Source organism: Myotis daubentonii, chromosome 16, assembly GCF_963259705.1.
Source record: "Myotis daubentonii chromosome 16, mMyoDau2.1, whole genome shotgun sequence".
Classification (NCBI taxonomy): Eukaryota; Metazoa; Chordata; class Mammalia; order Chiroptera; family Vespertilionidae; genus Myotis; species Myotis daubentonii.
The window spans coordinates 57,192,322-57,216,850 of NC_081855.1; the positions used below are offsets into that span (position 1 = coordinate 57,192,322).

The following is a 24,529-nucleotide window of genomic DNA, read 5'->3' on the forward strand; positions in this document are numbered from 1 at the left end:
CACCAGCCGGACAGACGGGTGCCCGGGCCTGCTGTGGGCTGCCGTCTGTGCCGCATCACCACTCCCAGCATGAACCCCGGCACCGGCCTGGGGCGCGCCCGTCCCGGGGGATTTGGAGAGAAACTGGCCTGCCAGCGTTGTGAGAAATTAACACAGACCCGAGATGGACCGAGTGATGACCGCCCAAGCCCTGGGACGCCCAGTGCCGAAGGACCCTTGGGGACCAGGGACACTGCAGTGTGGGCTGCGTGGTGGATAGCGCTCTCGTCCCCTGCCTGGCCGGGTGTTGGGTTCGGGGACAGGTTGTGATCGTGTAGAAGGTCCTGCTGTTAGGAGGCGCTGAGCTGTGCGGGGGCGGGGGGCTGCCTGGACCTCTCAGACTCCCAGCAGAAGCCTGCTATGCAAACAGACATGGGGGAGCAGCGGACGTGACAGGATGTCGGAAGCCAGTGCGTCTCCGTGGAGGGCAGAGATGGGGTGGCATGTTGGGGCCCATCCTATTAGGTTTTAGCTTGTGTATGGGTGTTAAGGCCTCATTGAAATTTTTATTGCGATGATTGTCCACCTGGTCACAGGCGGAGCGACACCTGTGCACACTGTCCACTGGCCGCAAAACGGCAACATCGGGCAACACGCAGCATCGTCTCACAGCCAGGATGGTGATGTGGGTCCCGGGTTCGAGAGCGCGCGTCGCGTGCTGGGCTGGACACAGTGTTCTCGCGGGCGGGCGGGTGGGTGTGTCAGACCCCGAGCAGGCCCCTGGCATGCCTTCCCGGAGCCATGCCTGCTTCCCGCCCTCCCCTGCCCCCCACTAATGTCGGGCAACCCTCGATTGGCCCTGATTCCATAGACCTTGGCGAGTGGAATGGTGGAACGGGGTGGGACGCCGCAGCCTCGGGGACGGCTCTCCCCTGGGCACTCTCCCCGGGGGCTGTGCCATGCTGCTCCTCTGGCCGGGGGAGGGCTGTTCAGCTGGATGGCTGGACCACAGGCTGTTTACTGGCTCACATGCACATCTGGACTTTTGGGTGTTTCCTGCCTCGGAGACGGGTCACACTGCTGGCCCAGCGCCCCCAGGCCCCCACAGGGCATCTACAGCTTGTCTCTGGGACTTGCTTGTTTTCACAGGTGCCTCATGGGGCCCTGGTCTGTCCTGCCTGGCCTGGTCTTCACCAGCTCTGGCCCAGCCAGGCCACCTGCCCCCTCCCCCCTCCCACTGCCGGGGGCCCTGCCGCCACCGTAAGGAACACCAGCAGCAGCAGGAGGTGACGGTGCACTTGTGGGGACCGAGCGTGTTTGTCTCCCCGAGAAGGGTCATTCGTCCCACGTCTGCCGACACCCGCCGACACCCGCCTTGTGCCAGGCTCCGCTCGCTCTGCGTGTCAGCCTGCTGGGGGAGCGGGTGGCGGGCCTGCAGGGCGGAGGCCGCCAGGAAACAGGCCAGCCGTCAGGAAGGCCTGCCCCGTGCAGGGGGGCTGAGGGACCCACAGGCTGAGGGGCCCCAGGGGCCTGGCTGCTACAGAGCTGCCCAGGGGTCCGGAGGGTTGAAGGATGGGGTTGGAAAGCTTGACCAGGCACCGGTCACAAGTGCCCTGGGGTATCTGCCCTGAGGCCCCAGGCCCCCAGCTAGACACAGACGGACCGTGAGCACGTAGAGTGGACAAGACCAGGCAGTGATGGCAAGGAGGGGCGCGGCTGGAACGGTCCGGAAGCCGCTGCCCCCCCTCCATGGCGCCCCCACGGGGACTCGCTCACATGCAGGAGGGTGTCTGAGTCTGTCAGGAGGCAGGTGCCTGGGAGGTGCTGTGTTACCCCCGCGGGAGCTGGCAGGGTCCCTACACCCCCTCCCCGCCTCCCGCGGGGTTCGCTGCCGGGGGCATGAGCCAGGCGCTGACATGTAGGCCCTCAGCTCAGCCTGATGCTGCCCCGGCTGGGGCCGTACCCGGAGCTCACACACCCCAGGGTCGGGGGTGACCACAGGGCCCGGGGAGGCCCGGGAGAGGAGGGGTCGGAGGGGCTGCTGTGGAGGGGCCGGGACCGCAGGGCGAACGGGTCCCGAGACAGGCCGGCCCGTGGCCCAGGAGGGGCCGGGAGTCAGGCCTGGGCGCGCTCGCGTCCCGCACAGCCGTCCTCTTCCAGCGTCGGTTCCCCACGGCGGGGCGAGCTCAGCGGCCCGGCCCGAGGCCACGCGGGGACGGCTGGAGCGCGGGAGCGGGGCCAGGGCAGGGGCGGGGCCTGTGGGGCGGGCGCGGGGGCGGGGCCCTGGCGTACCCGGAAGCGCACGCAGGCCCCGCCCCCTGCCCCGCCCCGCGGCCGCGTGGCTGTACGTCCCGGCTGTTGCCGATAAAGTTGTTTGAAGCGGCGCCGGCGGCGGCGGCGGGTCACGTGAGCGGAACATGGCTACCCCGGCCAGCGGCGGGGGCTCCGCGGTGTCGGTGCTGGCCCCGAACGGGCGGCGCCACACGGTGAAGGTGACGCCGAGCACCGTGCTCCTGCAGGTGCGGCCGCGGGCGGCGGGCGGGGGCGGCGGGCGGGCAGCGAGCGGGGGCGCCGCGCCGGGCGGCTCCTGCGGTTGGCTCCGGGGGGCGGGGGGCGCCGGGCGGTGCTGGGCGGGGCCCGAGGCGACCAATGAGCGGCCTCCTGGCGCAGAGGGCCCGCCCACTTCCGCGCTGGGGTCCCGGGCGCCGGGGTCCCTGTTCGGCCGCAGACGGGGGCGGGGGCGGGGGCGGGCGCCGAGGGGCGGCGCTTCTGCGCCCCCCGCCGAGGCCGAGGCACCTGGTCCCGCCTGCGGGGTCCCAGGCCCGTGTCCCCGGCCGGTGTCCGCGGGCCTGGAAGTGCCGGCCTCTGTGCCTGGAACTGACTTGCTGACTCACTCGCTGCACTTCCCCGGGGGCCGCCGGTGCACCCCGAATCCGTCCCTTTAGAATGTATATTGGGCCCCGCCGTGGAGGGGGGAGGAGCCCCGGGCGGGGTGGGGGGCGCCCGGGCCCGTGGAGCTGGCGGGTGCAGCTGGCTGCGGGCAGGGGCGCCCACGTTTGGACCTCGCTCCCTGCCAGGGGGGACGGGCCTGGAGTGTGGGTAGGAAGGTGTCTGTGCTGATGAGGGCCCGGCTGCAGGCCAGCGGAGCTGGGGGGACGAGTCCGGCCCAGGGAGGACAGGGACAGCGAACAGGACTCGTGGGTGAGGCACATGGAGCTGTTGAGTGGACGGGCCATCGTGTGGCCTCCAGGCTTTGCCCAGCAGAGCCCACGGGCCCTCTGGGCGGTGGACTTGCCGCTCAGCCGTGGGCAGCGGCTCACGGCCTGTCTCACCCGCAGGTGCTGGAGGACGCGTGCCGGCGGCAGGACTTCAACCCCAGCGAGTACGACCTGAAGTGAGTGCTGGGAGTCCACGCAGCGCGCTCCCCAGGGCCCTGCTGCGGGCGTCCTACTCGGGCAGGTTATCTCACAGCCCCGAGCCACCCCGCCCAGGGGTGTGGGGCTGCTGTGGGGGAGGACCCTGCCTGCTGCCCCAGGCCTCCCCTGCTTGTGGCCACAGCACCCCAACCTGCCGCCTCCTCACACTCCTCTCCCCTGGGTGTAAGCACCCGCCCTGGTTCAGGATGAGGGCGTGATCTCACGATGCCAACGCAGTTACGTCTGCGAAGTTCCTGTTTCCAAATGGGGCCACAGTCACGTGCTCTGGGGCTTTAGGCCGTGGGGCCTGTCCTCGTAGGGGCCACCATTCAACCCGTGGCCACAGGGTTTCCGTGCGTTCTGTCGTGTAAGCTCCTGGTGGGGCTCCGAGGGCACGAGGAAGTGGTCCCCGGCCTCACCCGGAGCTGGCGCAGGTCTCTGCCTGTGGGCGTTTTCCAGAGAGAAGGCATTCGCCGTCCTCATGGTGTGAGCCAGGACAGAGCCGGCCGGCCGGCCGGCGTGGCTCCGGGGCTGAGCGTTGACCTATGGGCTCAGGCGGTTATGGTTTGATTCCGGTCGGGCACACACCGGGTTACAGGCTCGATCCCCAGTGGGGGCACGTGTAGGAGGCAGCTGATCGATGAGTCTCTCTTATCATTGATGTTTCTCCCTCTTCCTTCTTCTCTGAAATCAATAAAAATATATTTAAATAATAATAATAATACAAGGAAAGGATGCGAGCCTGCCCTGACGGGCGTGGGCCTCTGTCCCACCGAAGGGGCCTGTCCCAGGGTGGCAGGTCTTCACAGGGTCTTGTCCTGCTCTGGGGACAGAGGAGCCCGTGGCCTGCGAGCCTGTTCCCGTGGGGCTCTTTACAGAGGAGGTTCTGAGTGGAGACACCCTCAGGCCACCCCTGCTCCCGGCCTCCTGCTCCAGGGCCCCTGCTCCGCGCCGGGTCACCCCCTGGCTTCCTGTCACAGGGCCGTGTGCCCGCTCCTCCCTCCGCCTGCCTGAACCCTGGGCTGGGGCCCGGGGGGAGCTGCCGCCGGGAGGTCGGGTCTCTTACCCCTCTCTCGCCTGCTGACGGCGCAGCCGCCCCTTGAGAAACGGGGGTTTGAACTGCATGTGGGGTCTGCTTCCACGTGGATGTTTTCCTTTTTCTAATTTCTTAGAAAAACATCGTTGTTGTTGGAAGTATTAACATGCCCCCTTTGACTCTGGTAGCCTGCCCGCCCCAGGCCTCCTCACCCTCTTGCCTGTGCCCATTGCTTTTCTCTTTTTATTTAACACATTTCGTACCGCTCAGGAGTTTTCTCGTGTTTCGCGCCCATGGAAAAAGGAGCGAATCTAGATACTTTTGTAAATTTTGTTGGGTCCCTCTCCATAGAGGAAAATGTTTTACGCAGTACCATACGTTAAAAACGTACTAGGAACCTTAATTGTTTAATTGTTTTTGTAAATAAAAATGTTATAATTATTGAAAAACAACACCTAAAGTGCATTATGATGATTTAAATAACGCGCAGTTTGCCCAAAAACGTGCGGTCCCTGGCGTATGTCTTAGAGATTCCTCTGCGGTACGCAATGTGTTCATAATCTCATAGCGAGGAAGGGGGAGCATGGAGTTGCTCTACTTGCTTGTGCGGCGTTGGTTGGTTGGTGGCTGTGCTGACCTGGGGTGGAGCCCCCGCCCCGGTGCATCAGGCCGTCTAGCCAACTAGCTGCCGGCCGGGGCAGCTGCTCCCCTGGCGCTGTGGACATGACTGTGTGGATTGAGCCGCTTCATAGAAGGGTCTGGAGCGTCTTGGAGTTTTGGTGTCAGAGGGGGTCCTGGACCCAATCCCCGTTGGGTGCAGAGGGACATAGTTCAGTGTTGGAGGGTCACCGTTTATACCTGGGATTTTCGACCCCATGGGCACCGGCCGGCACCCCTCACGCCTTCGTTCAAGGGTCAGCTGTCATTGGTTGAGACAGCGCAGCCACGCCAGGGAAGGTGGCCTCGTTGTGTTGCCTGCCGGCACCTTCCCCTCTGCTGCCCTTGTTTCCCCACAGACCAGTGTCCAGTCTGCACTAGGCCCTGGAGCTGTGAGCCCGGCCTGGCTGTCAAAACGGCCTCTTTCTCCTCAAGTCGCCTGCGCCCTGTGAGCTGCTCACGCTCATAAAACCATGTCGTCTCCATCTCCACGGGCGACCCCTCTGTCAGACCCCACCGGCCTCTCCCCAGCGCCATGGTCCCCCCTAAACTCCCATTGGAAGTCGAGCTCAGATCTGACTTGAGCTGTGCATGTCCCCTGGTTTCCTCTCCTTGTGTCTTGCTGTCTCTCTTCAGAGTCGGGGCCACATGGTGAGGAGGGTTCAGAGCCCTGGGCAGAGCTTTCCTCTGGAGGGGGACAGGGTGGTTCTCGGGGCTGAGGAGGGGAGGGACCAGGTCAGCAAGGCTCTGGCCCCCTAGCCGCAGTCCCTGCCCACGGGTGAGGCTGTGTCCTTCTGTCTCCTCATCACAGGAGCAGGTGTCCAGCTCCCGTTGGTTCACAGCCGACGTGGTCCAAGCTGGACATCAGGAGCCGCCCGTGGTCCCAGCTCTGCCCCTGGGCGGCCCGGGCTACCTGCTGGCTCTTCTCACTGTTCCTTGTGAAGCAGGCTGAGCGCAGGCTGCTAAGCAGGACCCGCAGGCAGGCAGGCAGGCAGGGCCCGGGGTCCTCCTGCCCTCGGGGCTTCCTGTCCTGACTCCTTCAGTCTCTGCCTCTGGCGTGGACCCGGGAGCTCGGTGGGTGGGGATCGGAGGAGCTGGGCCACCCTGCTGTCGGGGCCCCACGCGGGCCTCTTCCTGATCAGAGCTGCTAGGTCCTGTGCACACGCACACATGGGCACTCAGGCTCAGGGCCTGGCTGCGAGCTGGGAGGGGCGGTCTCAGACCAGACCCCGCACTGGCGGCCTGGCTCCCTGCGCTTGTCTGTGGTCCCCTAGACCCGTTGCCTCCGGTCCTGGAGGGCGTGGCCTGCCTCCCGCTGTGGGAGAGTGAGAGAAACATCAATGATGAGAGAGAACCATTGATTAGCTGCCTCCTGCACGGCCCCCACTGGGGATTGAGTCCTCAAATCAGGCCTGTGCCCTGGCCGGGAATCCAACTGTGACCGCCTGGTTCATAGGGCACCCCTGGGGTGCAGCTCTGCCTCCCACGCTCAGAGCTGTGTCTGCTCGCTTGCTCTGTCCCTGGAAAGACCCACTGTAGCAGGGACACGCCTCCTCCCCAGGCCACATCCCGTCCTCCAGGTGCGGGCCTGGCGGACGCTGCGGAGAGGCCGTGGAACGAGGCCCTCGGGCAGCTGGGCTGTGGTCTGTGTTGCAGGTTTCAGAGGAATGTGCTTGACCTCTCTCTGCAGTGGAGGTTTGCCAACCTGCCCAATAACGCCAAGCTGGAGATGGTGCCCGCGTCCCGCAGCCGCGAGGGGCCCAAGAACACGGTAGGCACCGCGCCTGCCCTCTTCGTAGGCTGTGGCCTTCGGGGGCACAAGCCGCAGGGCGCGGCCCCCACCCAGCTGCCGGCTCTGGGTCCGGCAGAGCCGCTTTCTACTTTGGTGGTTGGAATGAGACTTGGTTCTTGGTGCTGCGGTTGCCGTTGGGGTTCACGGTGCTGCGTTCATCTCACCTGCAAGCCTGGCCCCTGCCTGACGGCCTGGTCCTGCCGTGGCGAGTGCCGAGCTCAGTGAGGCTCCTCGAAGGGGAGCGACCCGCCGTCTTCTGTCCTGGTCTTGGGCCCAGCCTCCCACCGAGCAGCTGTGAAGCTCAGAGCCAGGGGAGCCAGCCCCAGGGAGCCCCCTCTGGGTCCCCCTTCCTGGGCCGCGCTGCTCTGCCAGCACCAGGAGGGGCCGTGCTGGCCCTTGAGGACAGGAAGCGCAGGCCGGCCTGGGTCAGCTCTCCAGAGCCGCCAGGAGTCAGACACGGGACTGACCCTGACACCCCTGACCGTCGCGACCACAGCAGTTCTCAGACTTCTGTGTGGAAGGAGCTCTGACCTCCCTCGGTGGGTGGGACGGGAGGCACGTTTCCCACGGCAGCTCCCTGTGCTGGGAGGAAGTGGTACCTGAACCAGAGGCCGGGGCCCGGACAGCAGGCCGCGGTGGGCGGATCTGGGTCGCACGCAGCCGGGCCAGTGCTCGCGCGCGCCCTCGGCAGAGCGGCCAGAAAGGCGTTCCCCCTTTGGGTCAGAGACTTAGTCCCACTCCAGGGACATGATTGTCACAAATGGACGGACAAAAGCAATGTGTTCAGTAGCGAAAAATGCACAGAGCGCGACTTGTTGGTGCTATGGCTGCTCAACACCCGGCAGCTTGAGGCCCAGCGGCGTGCAGTGTGCAGAGGAGCCGGTGCTGGCCGTGCATGCCCCACCCCTGCACCCCAAGACCCCGGAGCCCTCACCCAGGCGGAGTCTCCCCGGGTGCGGGCAGCGCTCCCGGCCTCAGCCTCCTCTCCTGCTCAGGTCCGCATCGCGCTGCAGCTGGACGACGGCTCCAGGTTGCAGGGCACTTTCTGTTCCGGGCAGACCCTCTGGGAGCTCCTCAGCCATTTTGCTCAGACCAGGTGAGTGTCAGGGAGGGCCCTGCACTGCGTGGGCGCTGCATCCTGTGGGGATGGGTCGGGGACGAGGGCTGCTGTGCACCAGCCTTGCCTGGCAGGTGCTGGTCACCAGCAGCGCGTCTTTCCGGGTGTGGCTGCCTGGTGCCCTCTTTGCGCCCTTTGGGGGGCTGAGAGGCCCCATGCAGGAGGGGAGAAGTGGGTGCTGACAAAGGCTCACCAGGAAAATGGGTCGTGTTGGTTTATTTATTTATTTATTTATTTTTTAATTGCGTTCAAAGAGGAAAGAAGAGGGAAGGGGAGATAGAAACATCAGTGATGAGAGAGAATCACTGATTGGCTGCCTCCTGCACGATCCGGGATCAAGCCCGCAACCCAGGCCTGTGCCCTGACCGGGAATCGAACCGTGACCTCCTGGTTCGTAGGTAGATGCTCAACCACTGAGCCACCACAGCCGTGCGGGGGTCGTGGAAAGAGAAAGTTCTGTTGGTGATGATGGGTGTGTGTCAGTTTCTGCCGAATGAACAGCGTGAATTCTGCCCCTTTAAGTTTGGTCTCTCGTGTGATGGAACTCTGTCCCCTGTGAAGCTTGGCCAGCAGAACGGAAGGGACCCCACAGACGAGGAGGAAGCAGAGGCAGGAGCACAGGCTCCACGTATGGGGACCTGCTGATGGGGCGGAGAGCTCGGGCACCGGGACGCCAACTGGAGAGAAGCGGGGGCCCTCTGGGAAAGGGCCTCAGGACGTCCTGCTGCGAGGGGGGAGAGCGGTCCTTCAGGTGCAGGTGGGGAGGGACCAGGTGAGGCCCCTGTGGGGCCCTGGGCCCGGTTCAGGTTCACACAGGCCCCGCAGGAGGGGTCGGCTTCTGTGCGGTGCTGAAGCCGTAGTTCACGCGGGGACCGTGACGACCGCTCCTGCAGGAAAGGGGGTGATGGCAGGAGGCCCCCAGCCTGCGGGAGAATGTCCGTCCTTAACACGAGTGCTGGGCCCCAAGTCAGCTGCGCCCTTTCTCTGTTGCTTGTGAGCAGGTCATGTCCCTCCTTAGAAACCCCTCAGCATGGTCTCCACGCGGCGCAGGTCCAGTGTGTGGGCTGCTCGTGCACCAGCCACCAATCCGTCCGTGTCGTTCCTCCCGAGGGGGCTCCAGGGGCAGAGTGGCTGGGCGGCAGTGAGGGGCACCCCACCTTTCAGCTCTCCCGGGAAGCTGCTCCTTGGCCGCGTTCACTAACGGAGAAGCAGGGTGAAGTGGGCGCCCATGGGGACGGGCGGCAGCCTCAGCCCCAAAGCAAGGCCAGGGGCCTGATTGGCTGGGGCCGTGCGGGGGCTGGGCAGGACCGGGAGCTGCCTGTGGCTGCAAGGACCCCACTGCCAGGGGCAGGGCTCAGACTCTGGGTCCCACAGGACGGGCCGTGCAGGGAGCTCGGGGAAGAGGCAGGCGCCCCAGGACAGGTGGCGGGCGGGTCTCGGCAGAGCCATGGGGTGAGTGGGCACCGGGCCACGTCCTTTGCATAGAGATCAGGGAGTTGGTGGTCCAGCTCTGACCTCTGACCCCCGAGTCTGGGGCTACTCACTAGCCACGTGACACACACGTGGCCACATGTGCGTGCGCAGAGGCAGTGAGGAATTTTCTGGTTGCCACATCAAAGGAGGGTAGAAACGGGCAGTTAACTTTAGGAATTCGATGACCTTGACCAGGTGTATCCAGAACGTTTCCCTGTGGCGGTGTACTCCGCAGGAAGAATGCGGTGTTCTAGGTTCTCTGTGGTAGGAGGTCCCACCTGGAGCAGGCCCCGCTTGGGCCGGCCACTGGGCGAGCTCAGGGCCCACCTGGGCTGGTCGCTGCCTGGACCTGGACTGGCCAGTCCTCCCTAACTCTTGGGTGTCAGCTGCCGGAGGGCCTCCAGGCGAGGGCTCCTTGCCCGCCACCCCAGGTTGCATCTGCCCCGAGGCCTGGGCGCTCTGCTCCCAGCCTGACTCCACCCCCCCAAGAGCACGCCCCGAACCCAGTGTCCCCGGGAAGGCCGCGTGTGCCTGCTTCCCCTGCGGTGGCCCTGAGGTGGGTTGTGTGCCATCCTGGGGCCCTGTAGGCAGCAGAGGCGGGTGCCAGGGCGTCCCCCCAGCTCCCGGCAGCCCCTCCGTTCCCCGGCTTTCCGCCTCACTGTCCCTGCTCCGCTGCCTGGGGGAGGGCTGGCTCCTCTCCCGTAGCCTAGCCTCCGTCTCTTGGTCTCGTGGTGGGCGGGAGGTGGGAGTCTCTGGCCCCTGGACGTGACCTCGGGCGACGGGCCTCCGGGTGGCGCAGGAGCCCTCTGAGCCGAAGTGCCCGCTCTGTGGGTTTGGGTTGCTTCTTGTGGTTCCAGCCGCAGATTGGTCAGGTCCACGCCGGTAACGTGGACAGAAGGGGCTCCAGATACCTGGTGTCCCCGTCGCGTCAGCCCGAGTGGGGGGCCCACACCTGTGGGGACACGTGCTCTGAGGCAGCGCAGAGCATCGGAAGGCTGTCAGCACCGCCTCTGCCCCCGCCCCACGGGGAGCGCGTTTGCCGGCCGTGGACGGAGCGACGGTGCCGACCCTGGCCGGGCACGTCCCTCCCACACGGGGTGGTGTCTGGGGAGGGGCAGCAGGTGGGCACCCATGGGTGCTCCACACAACGCCCGGGGTTCTGCTGGGTCTGGGGCTCAGGGAGGCCTTCAGAGATGGCTCAGCCCTTGGAAAAGTTTGGGACTCAGTGAGGGTGTGTGAGGGGCGGCTCCCCCATGAGCTGGAATGTCCCCTGGGTCCCTGTCCCGGGCGGAGAGCGCTGCTAATTGGCGGGGAAGGTCTGGAAGTGATTGCAGCCGCCCTCCCTCGCGTGTTACAGGCGTCTCCCTCAGATCCACTCGGAACCCGATCCCTCAGAGGAAGCACATCAAAGCCGGGCGGGCGTTTGATGTCAGAGGCTGCGCAGGCAGGAGGCCGCTCGGCCGCTGTGATCTGTGGTCCCGCTGGCGCGGGGTCCCTGGGGAAGGCTAGCTCTGGCCCTTGGGCCTGTGCCTTCCCGAGGCTTGGGTCACCGGGTCGGGGTGGGCCGGGGCCCAGGCCCTTGGGGTGTGCCCTGACCCAGTGTTGCTCTGGTCCAGACTCTCAGCTCGGGTCTCCCACTTCCTGCAGGGACCTTGGGGGGCGAGGAGGCTGGTGGTGCCAGGGCAGGGGCAGGCTGCATCCTCCCAGAGGCCCCACAGCCGGCTGTGGGGTGTGGGTCTCGGCCTGGGCACCACACACGAGCAAAAGCTAAAAGCAGACGGGAAATGGGCAGAACCCAGGCCAGAGCCCCGCAGAGGGCCTGTGCCGTCTCGTCCTGCGTGTGCACGGTCACGTGCAGGCAGCCAAAGGCCTGCTGCTCTGGCCCCAGTTCAGCCCCATGTTCTCCGTCCCACCCTCATCCACGGGCGTGTGAGCCCCGAGGCCCTGGGACAGTGGCCCCGCACAGCCTGAGGTCACCACTGGCGGCTGCCCTGTGGCCCAGCCTCTGGGCTCGCCCTGGAGGAGAGGGGCTAGTGGGCAGTTATGTGTCAGGAAATGCAGGAGTGGACGTCCCTCCGTCCCTTCGCGGTCACAAGCTCCCCAGCTGGACGTGGCCAGCTCCAGCCTGTGCATAACCTGGTGGCACTGCGGGCCTGGGTAGTGCGAGATGGTGTCGGGTCCGTGCACATGTGTGTGTGTGACTGTGTGTGTGTGTGCGCATGTGAGCGTGCGCATGAGTGTGCACCTGCACGCCCGCCATCCTCTGAGCCCGTCCAGCTCTGCTTCTGGGGCTGCTCTGTCCCATCTCGGGGTCTGGCTCATGAGGGGAGAGGGTGTTGGTGGCCAGTCTGGTGTGGGCGGGTGTCTGCTGCCATCTTCCTGGAGAACCTGGGGGAGCCTCTGGGTGGCTCTGGGGTTCCCGGGTGCCCTCCCGAGAGCACCAGTGTCCCGCGCCAGGGCCGGCCTCTGATGTCCTTCCCTCTCCTGCAGGGCGTGTCTGGAGCAGCCGTGGGAGGCCAGCCCGGTCTGCGTGTACATGAGGGATGAGGTAGGACTGCGGCTCCACCCGCCTGGCCTGGCCGGCTCGCGGCTCCCGTCGCCATAAGGCCCAGCCCGCTTTCCAGTCTGGGAACCCCTCCCCCTCCTCCCCTCCCCCACCTTGCAAGCAGCGGGAGGCGCTCTGAAAGCCCCGAGTGTTCCCCGGGAACTAACCGCGGCGGCTGCGCCCAGAACCTCCCCACACCCTGTTTGTTTTCTCAGCTTCTCTCAAAGCCCGAGAGTCACAAAAGTGGTTTCATTTTAATAAATATTTGCTTTGCTCCGTTTTGATCTTTTTCAAAACGAGCGCAGGGCGGTGCGGGCCCAGCTGGCAGAGGCCCTGCCCGTCCCCCGCCCGCCGCGACGGGACCCTCCTGGCGCTCGGTCCCCTGGCTCACAGGGGCTTTTTGTTGGAGGCCTGGCTGAGTGCCCTGTCCTGGCCAGGGTGGCCACGGTCCCGAGGGCCCAGGAGGCCTTGGTGGGCGATACACGCCCGTGAGGAAGGGGTTCCGGGACTGTGAGCGGGAGGGACCTGGGGGTGGACACCTGGCCCAACTGAGGGCCGTCGTGGTTGGTGCCGCCCTCAGGGCTGGTCAGGTGGCCAGTGCCGCTCACCCAGGCCGAGCCCCGCCGGCCCGGGCCTCGGGGTGTCGGGCTGGGGACAGACCCAGACCCTGGAGCAGATGCTCAGGTGCAGGTTGGGGTGCGGGCGGCTGGGCCTAGGCCTCGGGCTGGCTGGGCACCGCGGTGTCAGTGGCCAGGCGGGCGGCTGCGTAGGTCGGTCAGCAGTGGGCAGGGCCTCGGTGCCTCCCCTGGGCAGCGTGAAGCCTCGGCCAGGCCTGGCGGGAGCTCCGGCAGGGAGGGCGGCGGGCGGCGGGCACACGGTCCTGTCTCCTTGCAGGTGACGGGCAGAGCCGCCTTGCAGAGCACGACGCTTCTGTCCCTGGGCCTGACCGGGGGCAGCGCCATCATCAGGTGGGGCTCTGAATCTTGTGTCGGGAAAGAAATGGGGTCTCAGAGGAGAGGAGCGGGCAGCATGGAAAAGCCAGGGACACGTGCCCGTGGCGCCCCCCTCGGTCCGAGGCCACTGGGGGTGGCGGGGCCGTGAGGCCCGGGTGCTGAGAATGGGTGTGGAGCGTCCCTCTCTCTCGGGCCCTAGGTTTGCCATGAGGCGATGCGACCCGGCCATCACGCAGGAGCCTGGGGTCTCCCGGAGCAAAAGCCCAGCAAGCCCGACCCCCTCCCTGTCGGCCGAGCAGGCAGCTGGCAGCCCGCTGCTCCCCTTGGACTCGGCAGGGCTCAGCCGGGGTGACGTGAGCCGCCAGGAGGAAGCAGGCACCTCGGGGGCCGGCCGCTCAGATGGCCCGGGCCCGAAGCCCGCGGATGCCCAGGCGCAGCAGATCTCGGAGGAGCCCAAGCCCACCCCCTTCGTGCCCTTCTCGGGAGGGGGGCAGCGCCTCGGGGGCCCCTGCGGGTCTGCGAGGTGTCTGATGTCACCGTCTGCCAAGCTGCCCAAGTCCTTCTCCAGCCCCGGAGGCCCCTCCAAGCCAAAGAAGTCGAGGCCCCCGCCGGAGCCGGAGCCGGTAAGCGGTGAGCTGGGCGCTGGGTCCTTCCTCCAGCCGCACTGGACTTCCGCCGGTCATCTGGGGGCGGCAGGCTCGCTGGGGGTGTTTCACCTCACGGGAGTGACCTTTTGGTTTGGTTTGTCTTAAATTGGCTGCATCGAGGCATCTTTTCATGTAGTTTGATAGGTTTCGACAAACTCGTGTGCCCCGTGGCCCCGCCTCCCCTGCGGCCCCGCCTCCCCTGCGGCCCCTCCTCCCCCGTGGCCCTCGGCCTGGGTGAGGACTCCTGTCTGGGGCGGTGCCTCTGCTGGTCGGCGGTGTAGACGTGCCGGCGGCTTGGGCCTTGGCTGCCCCGCTGGCCGTCCGCCCTGCAGTAGGCAGGCCCGGGACGCAGAGGCCGAGCTCGCGGTGCTGTCTGCAGCCAGTGCCTCGGTGCGGCCCTCCCGTCCAGTCAGCTTTGGGGTACAGTTTGCTGCATGGACACAGCTGCGGCCAGTTCTGTGAGCGGCACTTTGCCTCCTTGGTGCTGACCAGTCTCTGCGTGCCTCTGACTCACGTGTCACCCACTTCCTTCCGAGTCTCACCCGCCCCCTCGGACGCCCACCCTCTGCTCCCCTGACCACACACCGACCTGAGCGGTGGGAGGCCCACATTCTGGTCCCGCTGAGCAGGCAGGCACAGGTCCTCCCGGTCAGACCGCCTGGCCCAGGCCTCGCCCTGGCAGCTGCAGCCACGTGGGCACTCGGGAGGGAAGATGGGCTCGGGCCCCCTATCAGGTCTGTTTTCCCGGGTGGCAACGCTGGACTTCTCGGAGCCTCTGGGACCTTCTCCAGCGGGGTCCCTGCGTCACACAGCGGCGTCCGCGGGACAGGCAGCGTCAGCCCGGAGGCTGTGCGTGTGGGCCCCTCTGCCTGGCTGCTGCTTCACCTCCTGGGCAGCCCCAGGCTCCCCAGCCTCCGTGGTCGTCCACCCAGAGTCCAGCCGACTCTCAGTACTGGGGGCACCAAAGGGGAGACCTTGCCCTGGGACCAGCCTGGCTCTCCAGCCTGGGCCGTGCCGCGCCCTGTCCCGCGTCGTGGACGCTGTGCCCGGTGAGTGGGCGGCGCCCTGAGATGCTGCTGCTGTGTCTGTGCTCAGGGCTCAGCTCCCAGCTTCCCGGGCCCTTTGCTTCCACGCAGAGCGGCTCCCCTGCACCCGCATCGGCTCGTACAGGCCCACGCGGGGCTTTAGACGACGAGGAGGATTCCTTTCCAGACCCCTTTCCGGGCGGAGAGCTCGGGCCGTGGGAGGGTTGGTCAGGACGCCCCGCGGGCCGCGGATGCGATGGGCGGGGGTAAACCAGCCCCGTCCCTCCGGGAGCGCGGTGTCTGTCAGCCGTGGCTCCGCAGACGCTGTCGGGTCCGTCCCCCTCGTATTCTGGTCTTAACTCTCCTTGTTCTCCGGGGTTTGTGGAAAGCACCTTGCCCGACCCTGAGGTGACCGTCGTGTATCTGAAGTGTTACGTGGGCTGTGGGGAGCTTTTACCAAGTTAACAGTTTCTAGTCCTAATTTTCTGAGAAACTTTTTTATCATAAGTAGGTGTTGAGCTTTATCAGCTGCTTTTCTACATGGAAACAGTGTCTGTCCTCCCAGTGCAGCCACGTGGTGAGGTGCGGCCGGTCCGCGGGGCGGGGGGCCTCCTGGCATTCCGGGGTCTGTGCCTGCTCATCGAGAGCTTCCTGGTCACCACACGCGGTCGGTTCAGCCGAGTTTCCGCTCCGAGTCTGTGTCCTGAGTGAAGCAGACTGTGGAGGCCGTGGGCTGGAGGCCGTGGGCTGGAGCCCCTCACGCCTGCCTCCAGGTCACACCTGGGGAGCCTGGGGGGGTCCCGCAGAGGAGGCGGCGGCCAGATTCCCTCCGGTCCCCCCACTGCCTGTGGTGTCTCCTGCTGAGTGGACAGGGAGGGGCAGGGCCACGGCCGTCCTGAGCTCCGTGAATGTTTATCCTGGGGCAGTGGCTGATGTTTGGGCCGAGTTAGAAGCCAGTGCACATCCCCAGCCAGAATCGGTGGCCGAAAGCAGGCCCATGTGGTGGGTGGAGCCGGTGCTGGGGGTCTGCACTTCCGGGGGGACCCTGCGTTGGGGGGCCAGGACTGGCTGCCTCCCTCCGGGGCTGCACGGAGGGGGGCCTGGCTGTCTGTGTCTCTTGGGAACCTGCTGACTGTCCCAGGGGCACCCAGGGTGGCGCGGGCTTGTGCTCCCCACAGGGGGTGCTGTCAGGGCCCAGGATCCCTGCGCCCCCGGCACTGACCCCGGCCCCGGGCAGGGAGGCCGCCTGGCCGCCAGCAGCGCTGCCTTTGATCTGGGAGCCCCAGCAGCTGGTTGGTGGGGCGTCCCCACCCGCCTCGTGCCCCCGTCACTGACAGCCGCACACCCAGGGGCCGGCCAGCCACATGGCGTCTGCTTTGTGTCCCTTTCAGTGTTGGGGGAGGGGCGGGACAAAACAGAGCTTTTGGGGGAACTTCAAAGGTGCATTTCAGGGATGAGAAAGCTCCCGCGTTTCCCATTAATGCTCAGCCTCGTGTGGTTTTTGAATTTAAATAAAGAGTCAGAAGAGACAGGATGAAATAGAGGCAGGTCCTCGCGAGGCTGGGATGGTTTACAGACCCGGGCGGCTCCTGCCTTTGATGTTGGAACATTAATTATTAGAAGGTAGTTTAACTGGCCATCGGGACGGGCGGGAGGCGGGCTGCCTGGCGGCCCCTGGCCTGTCCTTTGAAGTCCTTCCCCAGCCCGGGGGCCGCCCCTCAGCTCCGCACAGGGCAGCATCCCAGCGGGCGCCCACAGCTGGCACGGGAGCCTGATCAAAGTCCTGCTCCCTGGGTGACGGGCTGACAGTGGTCCCCCTGCGCCCGTCACCCTCCAGGGGGTGGGCTCCCCCGCCCAGACCCGGGCACGTCCTCCGCACCCCGTCTCTGGCCGCCCGCTCCCTGGGCGGAGCCCAGTCCTATAGAGAGTGGTCCCCTCGCTACCGTCCTCCTCGGCCGGGCGGGGCCCTTGCCCAGGCCGTTCCCCCAGGAGCCAGCCGCCCGGCCTGTCCCTGTGGGGCCGCGTGTGTGGGTGCCGAGCTCCGGCCCCACCCGGCCCCAGGCGTGCTGGCAGGTGGGGCCGCAGGTGTGGAAGCCTCCAGCCCTGTCCTTGCTGCCTCCACGGAGCCTGGACATGGAGAGAGACGCCAGCCTGCCAGCCGGGCGGAGAACAGGCTGTGTGGTGCCCTGGAGCCTTGAGCTGCCCACACAGGCCCGCTTCCTGCGGGGCTGGGGTCCTGGCGTGAGGCCCTGTCCTGATTGGCATGGCTTGTGCCTCTTTGGTCTGGGGTGCGTGCCCGCCCCTCGGGCTGTGCTGTCCCGGCTCCCGGGCAGCTGTTGCCTGTGGGTGAGGAGACCCTGCCTTTGCTCCCGGGGTTCCTTCCCCTCATCTGTCCACAGCGACTCGCGCCAGCCAGCCGGGCACGTGGGAGCGCCCAGCTTCACCGCACGGGGTGTCACCCACGGCCCAGCCTTTAGCCGCCTGTATTCTTTCTTTGAAAAAAAATATATGTTTTTGTTGTTTTCAAAGAGAGGAAGGGAGAGGGAGAGAAATGGAAACATCCATGATGAGCGAGCATCATGGACCAACTGCCTTCTGCACGCCCCCCGCTGGGGATGGAGCCGCCACCCGAGGTGTGCCCTGATGGGATCGAACCCTGACCTCCTGGGTCCCAGGGCGACACTCAGCCCTGAGCCGCCTGGGCCTGGCTGTCCGCTTCTCTTTAGAAAACTCTGCTTTTTTTGCTCATCAGGCCCAGTGCTGCCAGGGCTGAGGGCCAGGGCTACGACCCTGTCCGCCCGCCCGCCCGCCCGCCCAGGATTGGGGTCCTCCCGTGCCTTCCGGGGCGGCTGGCTGGGAGTAACTCAGGGGTGTGGCCTTGTCCCTGGAGTAGTGACTCGGCTCAGCTCCCAGCCTCAAGGGGAAGTGCTTCGCATCCCTCGGCCCAGCCCGTGGTCAGAGGGCAGCCTGGCTGCGAGGGTGGGGGAGCCCCATGAGGAGGGACTCGGCCGCGGTCACCCCACGGGGCTGCTGCATTTTTTCTCTGGGTGTCACCACGTCCTGGAAAGTTACTGTCAAGAAAAGGAAGCCTCCGTGGGCAGGGAGGCCTTTGCCGTGAGGCCCCTGTGCCCAGTGGTTCCACTTGTGTGGCGGCTGCTGGCGTGCGTCCACCGGCCCGGAGGCCAGCAGCCCGTCTCGGCCGGGCGCCGGCTCCCTGGTCCCTCGACGTCTGGCCCGGTCGGGCGTGTGGTCGCACTGAGCATGGTGTGGGGCCCGGCGGCCAGTGCTGTCCGCCTCGCTCCCTCCAGGTCCCCTCCAGGCCCGTTCTGTGGGACAGGGACTCTGAAGGTGCTGGGGCCGCCCTCAGCTGGCAGACGGCCACCCAGCCCCCACCTCCAAATGGCCGGGGTCAGTCCCATTGTCCGGCGCTGGCGTGTCGCCGGGCGAGGAGGGCGGCGCTCCTGTCCCTCCTCCTGGCCTCCTGGGCCCCTGGCCACGGTCATCTAGTCCACCGATGAGGCGGGTCAGGTCTCAAAGGAGGCGCCCCCTCAGCCTGCCCCCTCCTCGTGCCCCCTGAGCCGTGGAGTGACCGGGTTCAGGCGTGGAGGTTGGCGTCAGGACTTCCCGAAGGTTCTGGGCTCCATCATTCAGAGCCTGTGCCTGGCCATGGCCGCGCACCAGCTGTGGGTTCATCGTGGCCCTTCCCTGACCCCAGGGCCTGGCCCTCTCAGCTCCGGGAGCCTCTCCCAGGGCCGGGACGCGCTGAAGCTCTCCCCACGGCTGCCCCGGGGGTCCTTCTCCCACGAAGCCTCAGCCTGAACCTCGTTCTTTATCCAGACATCTCCGTCCGTGCACCTCAGAGGGGAGCCGTGCGGGGAAGCCGGCACGGGGACAGCCAGCACATGGCCGGCTCCCGGGGGTGCTGGGTCGGGGACCCACCTGCAGGGCCAGCTCAGCTTCCTGCCTGGGGCCCCGTCACCCTGTTGCTGTGCCAGGGGCTTCTGCTGGAGGCCGCCTGGCTCGTGCACACGGCGGTTTGGCGCCCGGCATCCGCGTCCTGCCCTCGCCCTCCCCTGGGAGCAGCACGCGCCCGGCCCCTCTGGAATGCAGGCGCCGTGGCCGTGGGGGGCAGCCGGCGCCTGGCATCTTGTTATAAAAAGCTCTGGCGTCGACGGCCCACGGCGGCTGCAGGAAGGCTGTGGCTTTGAAGGGGCAGCTCCCAGGAGCCTTGGCCAGCCACCTCCGGGCTCTGCTGCCCAGGCCTCGCTGCCCTTCCCTGGCCGCTGGCCACGGCACTCGGGGCAGAGGGGTTCCCTAGCAGCCCGCTCCCTTCCCGGGGAGAGTGCTTGGGGACCCAGGGACCCCAGAGTGCAGGCGGCCTGCGCTGCGTCGAGGGTGGCCCGGAGGCCCCTGGCAGGTGCACTGAGGCAGCAGCTACCCCAACGCTGAGGTCTGGGGTCTGGCTGTGGCCAGGCCGGGCGACGGGAAGGCTGTGGGAAGGACGATCGGACAGGCTGTTCCCAGACCTGCCAAGCCCACCCTGGTCCCGGGTGAGAAACAGGAGGTGGGATGCCATGCTGGGGGGGGGGGGGCAGTGGGGGCGGCAGGGCAGAGGGCAGCTTCTGGGGTGGCCCTGCCGAGATGGCTGTGGGCCCTTCTGTGGGAGGACAGGACCTGCTGGACACCTCTGTCAGGGCAGCGCCCGGCGGCCTCCGCGCCCCGAGGTGCCCCCCACGCTTGCTGCAATTACCCACCCGGAGGCGCCACACGCAGAGCAGCCCTGCCTTGTAATTTCCATCGACCTTGTTGCCAATTAGGAGCGACGCTGTCCCTTCCTGTGTCCCTGGGGTGGGCAGACGCAGCCAGGCTGCTCCCTTGGGGAGGGGTGGGGGTTAGCCCGGCTGTGGGGCCAGCGGCTGCAGGTTTTCGCCAAACCTCTAATTTGGGGGCTACTGCTTCCCCTGCTCCTCCCTTGGAGCCCCTGACGTGGCCTGGACCAGGGCACTGCTCCCCAGGAAGTGAGCAAGGGGCTGTGGGGAGGCCGGCCTGCTGAGCGTCCCTCACCCACCGCCTGGGCCCCGGCAAAGACCGAGCCTGGAAGCGAGGGACAGTCCTACGCCCCACCCTGAGGCCTGGCCTGGCCACGGGCTGGTGGGGGGGCCTGGGTTTGACAGGGGGGTGCACAGCTGCTCCAGCTGCAGGGCCTGGATGACCCAGCCCCTGTGGCCGGGCACCTGGGACCGGCGTCAGCCGTGTGCTCTGCCTGGCAGCCGGTGGACCGGGACCCCGTGGTGTGCCACCCGGACCTGGGGGAGCTGCTCCAGGCCTGGCCCGCGGAGCTGCCCGACGAGTTCTTCGAGGTCACCGTGGACGACGTGCGGAGGCGCTTGGCCCAGCTCAAGAGTGAGCGGTGGGTGTGCCCGCCCCCGTCTCCCGCTTCCCACCGCTGGTCCCCGGCTCCGTGCGTGGCCGCCCCTGGAGGGGCCTGTCTGTCCAGCCGGGTGGGCCTCCTCTCTGGCCGGAGACCGGGACCTTCACCCGCCCCCTTCCTTCCACAGGAAGCGCCTGGAAGAGGCCCCCTTAGTGACCAAGGCCTTCAGGGAGGCTCAGATGAAGGAGAAGCTGGAGCGGTACCCTAAGGTATGGGCGGCTCCGAGCCGGCTCCTCCTGCGACCGCGTGCACAGGCCGCTGAGGGTGCTCCCGGAGCTCGCACAGCCTCGGCCCGGCTTTGTGCTGAAAACAAGTCTATATGCACGGTGCTGGGGGCAGCACCCGCAGGGGCGGCCGGCACCTCCCCCTGCTCTGGCCCCAGGTGGGGTCCTCCCTGCTGGGCAGGGCTCCGGCTGTCCTGACAGCACGCTTGTCCCACCCAGGTGGTCCTGCGGGTGCTGTTCCCTGACCGCTACATCCTGCAGGGCTTCTTCCGCCCCAGCGAGACAGGTAGGGCCACGCCTGGCGTCCCTCCAGGCTGTGGGCCTGTGGCTGCCGGGCCCTGGGCTCGGGGAGGCCGGGGTTTGGGGGCTGCAGGCAGCGGGCTCTGAGCCTGCAGAGCATGTTGGGAGATTGTCGGGCTGGCATGCGGGCCTGGCTGGGGCAGCGAGAGGTGAAGGGAGGCCTTGCAGGGTGGGGACTGGGTCCTGCCCCGGGGAGTGGCCCTGCCCCGGGCCCGCTGAGTGTCTGGGTCTTGTGGAAGGAACGAGGTGGACTTCCCAGCCCCGGGCTCGGATTGGTGTCCTGAGTGCCAAGGCCCAGGAGGTGGCTGCCCAGGGTGGGGGGCAGCTTGGTGCGGCCGGCCTGTCCAGTCCCACTGGGGCCAGCATCGGGGTGCGTCTGCTGGGGCCCCGCTCACCCTCCCCTTCCTCCTCAGTGGGGGACCTGCGGGACTTTGTGAGGAGCCACCTGGGGAACCCCGCGCTGCCCTTCCACCTGTGTGAGTACTGCTCCAGGCCTGCCCTGCGCCTCCCCAGGGGGACACGGTCCTCTGCTGCCAGCAGCCCAAGTTGTGTGGCTGGGGCGCTGAGGGCTGGGGTCCTGGCAGGGGCTGCCCCGGGTCACTCCCCCCACCCAAGCCCCTCACCAGGGTTTTGCTGCAGCAGAGAAGTGGGCAGAGGGCTGTGGACTGAGGGTTCTTCTAGAATAGCCCCAGCTGAGGCTGCCAGCCCTCCGACCAGTCGTCCCTGGGGAACGGGCGGGAGGTGAGGGGTGAGGGGGTGGGGCGAGGCCTTCCTCACGAAGACATTCTCTCCCCAGTCATCACTCCTCCAAAGACCATCCTGGAGGACCACACGCTGACCCTCTTTCAGGTACTGGCCCCTGGCCCGGGCGGGGGTGGGGGGTGCAGAGCCTCTAAAGTTGGCCTTGTGCTTGCTTCCTGCCTCCGCTGCTGCCCCAGGGGACGGGCCTTTGGCTGCGGAGCTCCCTGCCCTGGGCCTGGGTGGACAGGGTCCACAGGCAGCACAGCTGGGGCAGGTCCTGAGGTCAGGGGTCAGAGCCCCCCCTGCAAGCGGCCTGCTGCTTTGGAGGCCCCTGCTGCCTGCTCCTTGCCCGCCTTCCCAGCCGGGCCCTCCCCGCTGGCTGCCCCTGCGGCCGCTCCTGGAGGGTGAGGAGTGTTGACCCAGCGCCTGCTGGGCCGCCTCCAGAGCAGGAGGAATGTCCTGTCCTCAAGGGGAGGGCAGCCTGGGGCCTCCCCGGCCAGGCCTAATGGTTTCCTCTTCAAAGCCGCCTCAGATATTTTAATTACTAACAGAGGCCAGCCCTTGTTAAGTGGCCCGCAGGCCTGCGAGGTCTGGGGAGATGGGACAAGACCAGGCAGAGCTGGCCACTCACCAGGAACGGAGTCAGGCTGGGGGGAGCCGTGCCTGCCCCCCTCAGCCCAGGAGTCCGAAGGTGTTGGGTGCTCTCCTCACCCCACCTGCCCCGCTCCCGGCAGCCTGTTGATGCACTGGATTGGGAAGGTGCTTTGGGGGGGACCACCCCCCCCATTAGGAGCCCTGGGTGCCGTCCCGCCCACTCGCCCTCATTTCGGTGACACTCTGCCCCCAGCTACCAGCAGCCGCCTCCTTTCATCCGTCAGCTCGGGCCTGGCGCGCGGGGCCTCCCCGGGGTGCGGCCCTGCCCGAGATCAGAGCTGGCAGGGCTCAGGGAAGGAAGCCTCCCGCCTCCCGGAGGGGAGCAGCGCGGAAGCCGCGGCTTTCATGTCGCTGGCAGGGTCGCAAGCTGGCTGCTGCTGCCTGGAGGCTGCCTGGGGCCTGCCCATGTTCCTGGGGTAACAGTCAGCGTGGGTGTGGGGGCGGCGGCCCAGCTGCCCTCTTGGCTGCTGGACCAGGAGTGTCTGGGAGCGGCCGAGGGCCATGGGGGGTTGCAGTCAGTGGACACAAAGGCCCCCAGCACCCCACAGCACCCCTGCTTCCTGGGCCGGAGCCCCGCCCACCACCTGCCCAGGACCAGGCCTCACCTCAGTGGGTGCTGAGCCCCTGCCGCCTGGGGGACCCTCTGCGTGGCAGCAGGCAGCCTCCCTGTGGGTGTCCTGTGGTCGGCAGTCATCCCAGAGATGCAGACGGGTGGGGCGGGGCTTTGGACAGGTGCGAGGGGAGGGTCCTTCAGTGGCCCGATGCTGCCTCGTGGGGTGCCGAGGGGAGGCCCAGCACCTGGTGGTCCCTGAGTCGGGGTCTGGCCTTGCAGGGAGGGTGGGTACTGTCCTGCCTACACTCCCTCCCTGCTCCTCGGCCACCTCCAGCCTCAGGCCCCAGGGTTGCCCCCCATGTACCCACGAGCTCTGACCCGGCGTCATGGCCCTTGTCCGTCGCCCGCGTGGGCTGTCTCAGCGTTCCCAGGCCTGGCCTTCGAGGCTTCTCACGAGTCCCTTCCGCCTCGCCTCCCAGAGTGCGGAGCTGGAGCCAAGAGCACAGGGCAGACAGGCTCCCGACGGAGGACACGGCTGCGGTGGGGTCACCGCCCTGGGTCAGCTGTGGGACACAGCCATGGTCCTCGGGGCAGTCGGCGGAGACAGGTGCAGGCTGTGTCTGGGGCTGTCCCTTGCAGCCCTGTCTCTGCCCTCAGTGCCCGCCTGGCCCCTGAGCTCCCTCTACCCTTCCTGCAGGCAAACCTCTTCCCTGCTGCCCTGGTGCACTTCGGGGCTGAGGAGCCAACAGGTGAGTGGGTCCCAGAGCAGGGCCTGCTTTGGGGCCTGGAAGGAAGACCTGTGGCCTGATTCCCCCCCAACCCCCCTCCTGGGGCTCCAGGGCAGCCCTGCCCAGGCCATGGCCCCCCTCCCCATGGCCTGAGGGTGCTGCCGCCTGCAGGTCTCTATCTGGAGCCCAAGCTGCTGGAACACACGGTCTCCCCATCTGCAGCCGACGTGCTGGTGACCAGGTGAGAGCCCAAGGTGCTGGCAGTGCCAGGGTGGGAGGGCATCGCTGCAGCGCTTGCTACCTGTGCCTTCTACCGCAGGTGCATGTCCAGGACCTCCGTGACCCCGTCCCCGCTGCCAGCCCCTGACCCTGTGACCCTCGAGTCGGAGGCACCTGCTGAGGAGGGTGCAGTGGGGTCCCCTGAGCCCAGCCCTGGGACAGCCCAGCCCCTGAGGAGGGACCTGGGCAAGGTGCCCAAGTGGCTAAAGCTGCCAGGTACTGTGAGGGCGGCTGGGCCGGGCTGGGAGGGCTGCTGGGCGGGAGCCGGGCCCCAGGTCACGCGTGTTGCATTGCAGCCAGCAGGAGGTGAGAGCCGCCAGCCGGAGGTGCCCACTTGGCCGGGGACGGGACCCTCCTCCTCACCCTGCGTGCGAATAAAGCCTGAGCACCTCCTGAGACCCTCCTGTTCCTTCTCCAGAAAGGGCGCCGTGGTCCTTGCCCAGCCGCCGCCTGCCGCTGCCCACCTGTCCAGGCTTCCGGGCACTGGCCTCCAGCTCCGGGACTGGCCAGTCCGCAGCCTGGCTGGACCTCGGTGTGTGGTCCCCTTGCTGGGCCTGCTCTCATTACGCAGCTGCTCCTAGCGGCTTTGCCTCATTGCCATCATCCATCCCCTCCTCCAGGCCTGGCCTGTCCGCACAGGCTGGCACCTCGCCCCTGGCACCCTAGGGTGGGTTGGCAGCCTGACCTGGAGCTCCCTGCCCACCTCCCCACCGGGGCACCTCATAGTGGCTGGGGCTCAGGCACTGGCCCCAGCACTTTGAAGCCCAAGGACTCCCGAGGTGGCAGGGAGAGGACGGCGGGGGCAGAGGCTGGAAGGGGTGCAGGAGGGGACCAGCAGGGCCCGATGAGGGATGGAGGGCTTGTGGCCAGTCCATGCCCTCCAGGGGGCTGCCTTGAAGGTCCTGGTGGAGGTGGGTGGCTCCGCCCCAGCCCATAGTCACTCAACCTAGAGCCCTTCAGGTGTTTCCTGCCCTGGGCA

The 24,529-nt window shown here is 67.2% G+C and overlaps 1 protein-coding gene across 6 annotated transcripts; it reads left to right on the forward strand.

Annotated features, from left to right (window-relative positions):
* The first annotated feature begins 2,320 nt into the window (after positions 1-2,320).
* On the forward strand, positions 2,321-23,946 carry ASPSCR1 (ASPSCR1 tether for SLC2A4, UBX domain containing). Of its 6 annotated transcripts, none has more exons than XM_059671570.1 (16): positions 2,322-2,498; positions 3,318-3,373; positions 6,745-6,859; positions 7,876-7,976; positions 11,961-12,018; positions 12,910-12,983; positions 13,168-13,591; positions 19,911-20,050; positions 20,199-20,280; positions 20,515-20,581; positions 21,009-21,071; positions 21,392-21,444; positions 23,241-23,292; positions 23,443-23,512; positions 23,591-23,766; positions 23,847-23,946. In XM_059671570.1, exons 1-16 carry the CDS (start codon positions 2,397-2,399, stop codon positions 23,858-23,860), a joined length of 1,647 nt encoding a protein of 548 aa, XP_059527553.1. In that variant the 5' UTR covers positions 2,322-2,396; the 3' UTR covers positions 23,861-23,946. The 6 variants fall into 6 exon arrangements, 5 of the variants coding, with proteins under 5 accessions (XP_059527554.1, XP_059527553.1, XP_059527555.1 ...); XM_059671572.1 differs by lacking the exon at positions 2,322-2,498 and adding an exon at positions 2,660-2,927; XM_059671574.1 differs by lacking the exon at positions 2,322-2,498 and adding an exon at positions 2,660-2,927 and having other exon boundaries at positions 6,779-6,859.
* The last annotated feature ends 583 nt before the right edge of the window (positions 23,947-24,529 follow it).

Excerpts from the sequence above, each read along its gene's own strand:
- ASPSCR1 (XM_059671570.1), top strand. The coding sequence starts at position 2,397 with ATGGCTACCCCGGCCAGCGGCGGGGGCTCCGCGGTGTCGGTGCTGGCC. Across the intron at positions 3,374-6,744 it reads CCCAGCGAGTACGACCTGAA|GTTTCAGAGGAATGTGCTTG; the intron begins GTGAGTGCTGGG and ends TCTGTGTTGCAG. Across the intron at positions 21,072-21,391 it reads CGCGCTGCCCTTCCACCTGT|TCATCACTCCTCCAAAGACC; the intron begins GTGAGTACTGCT and ends TTCTCTCCCCAG.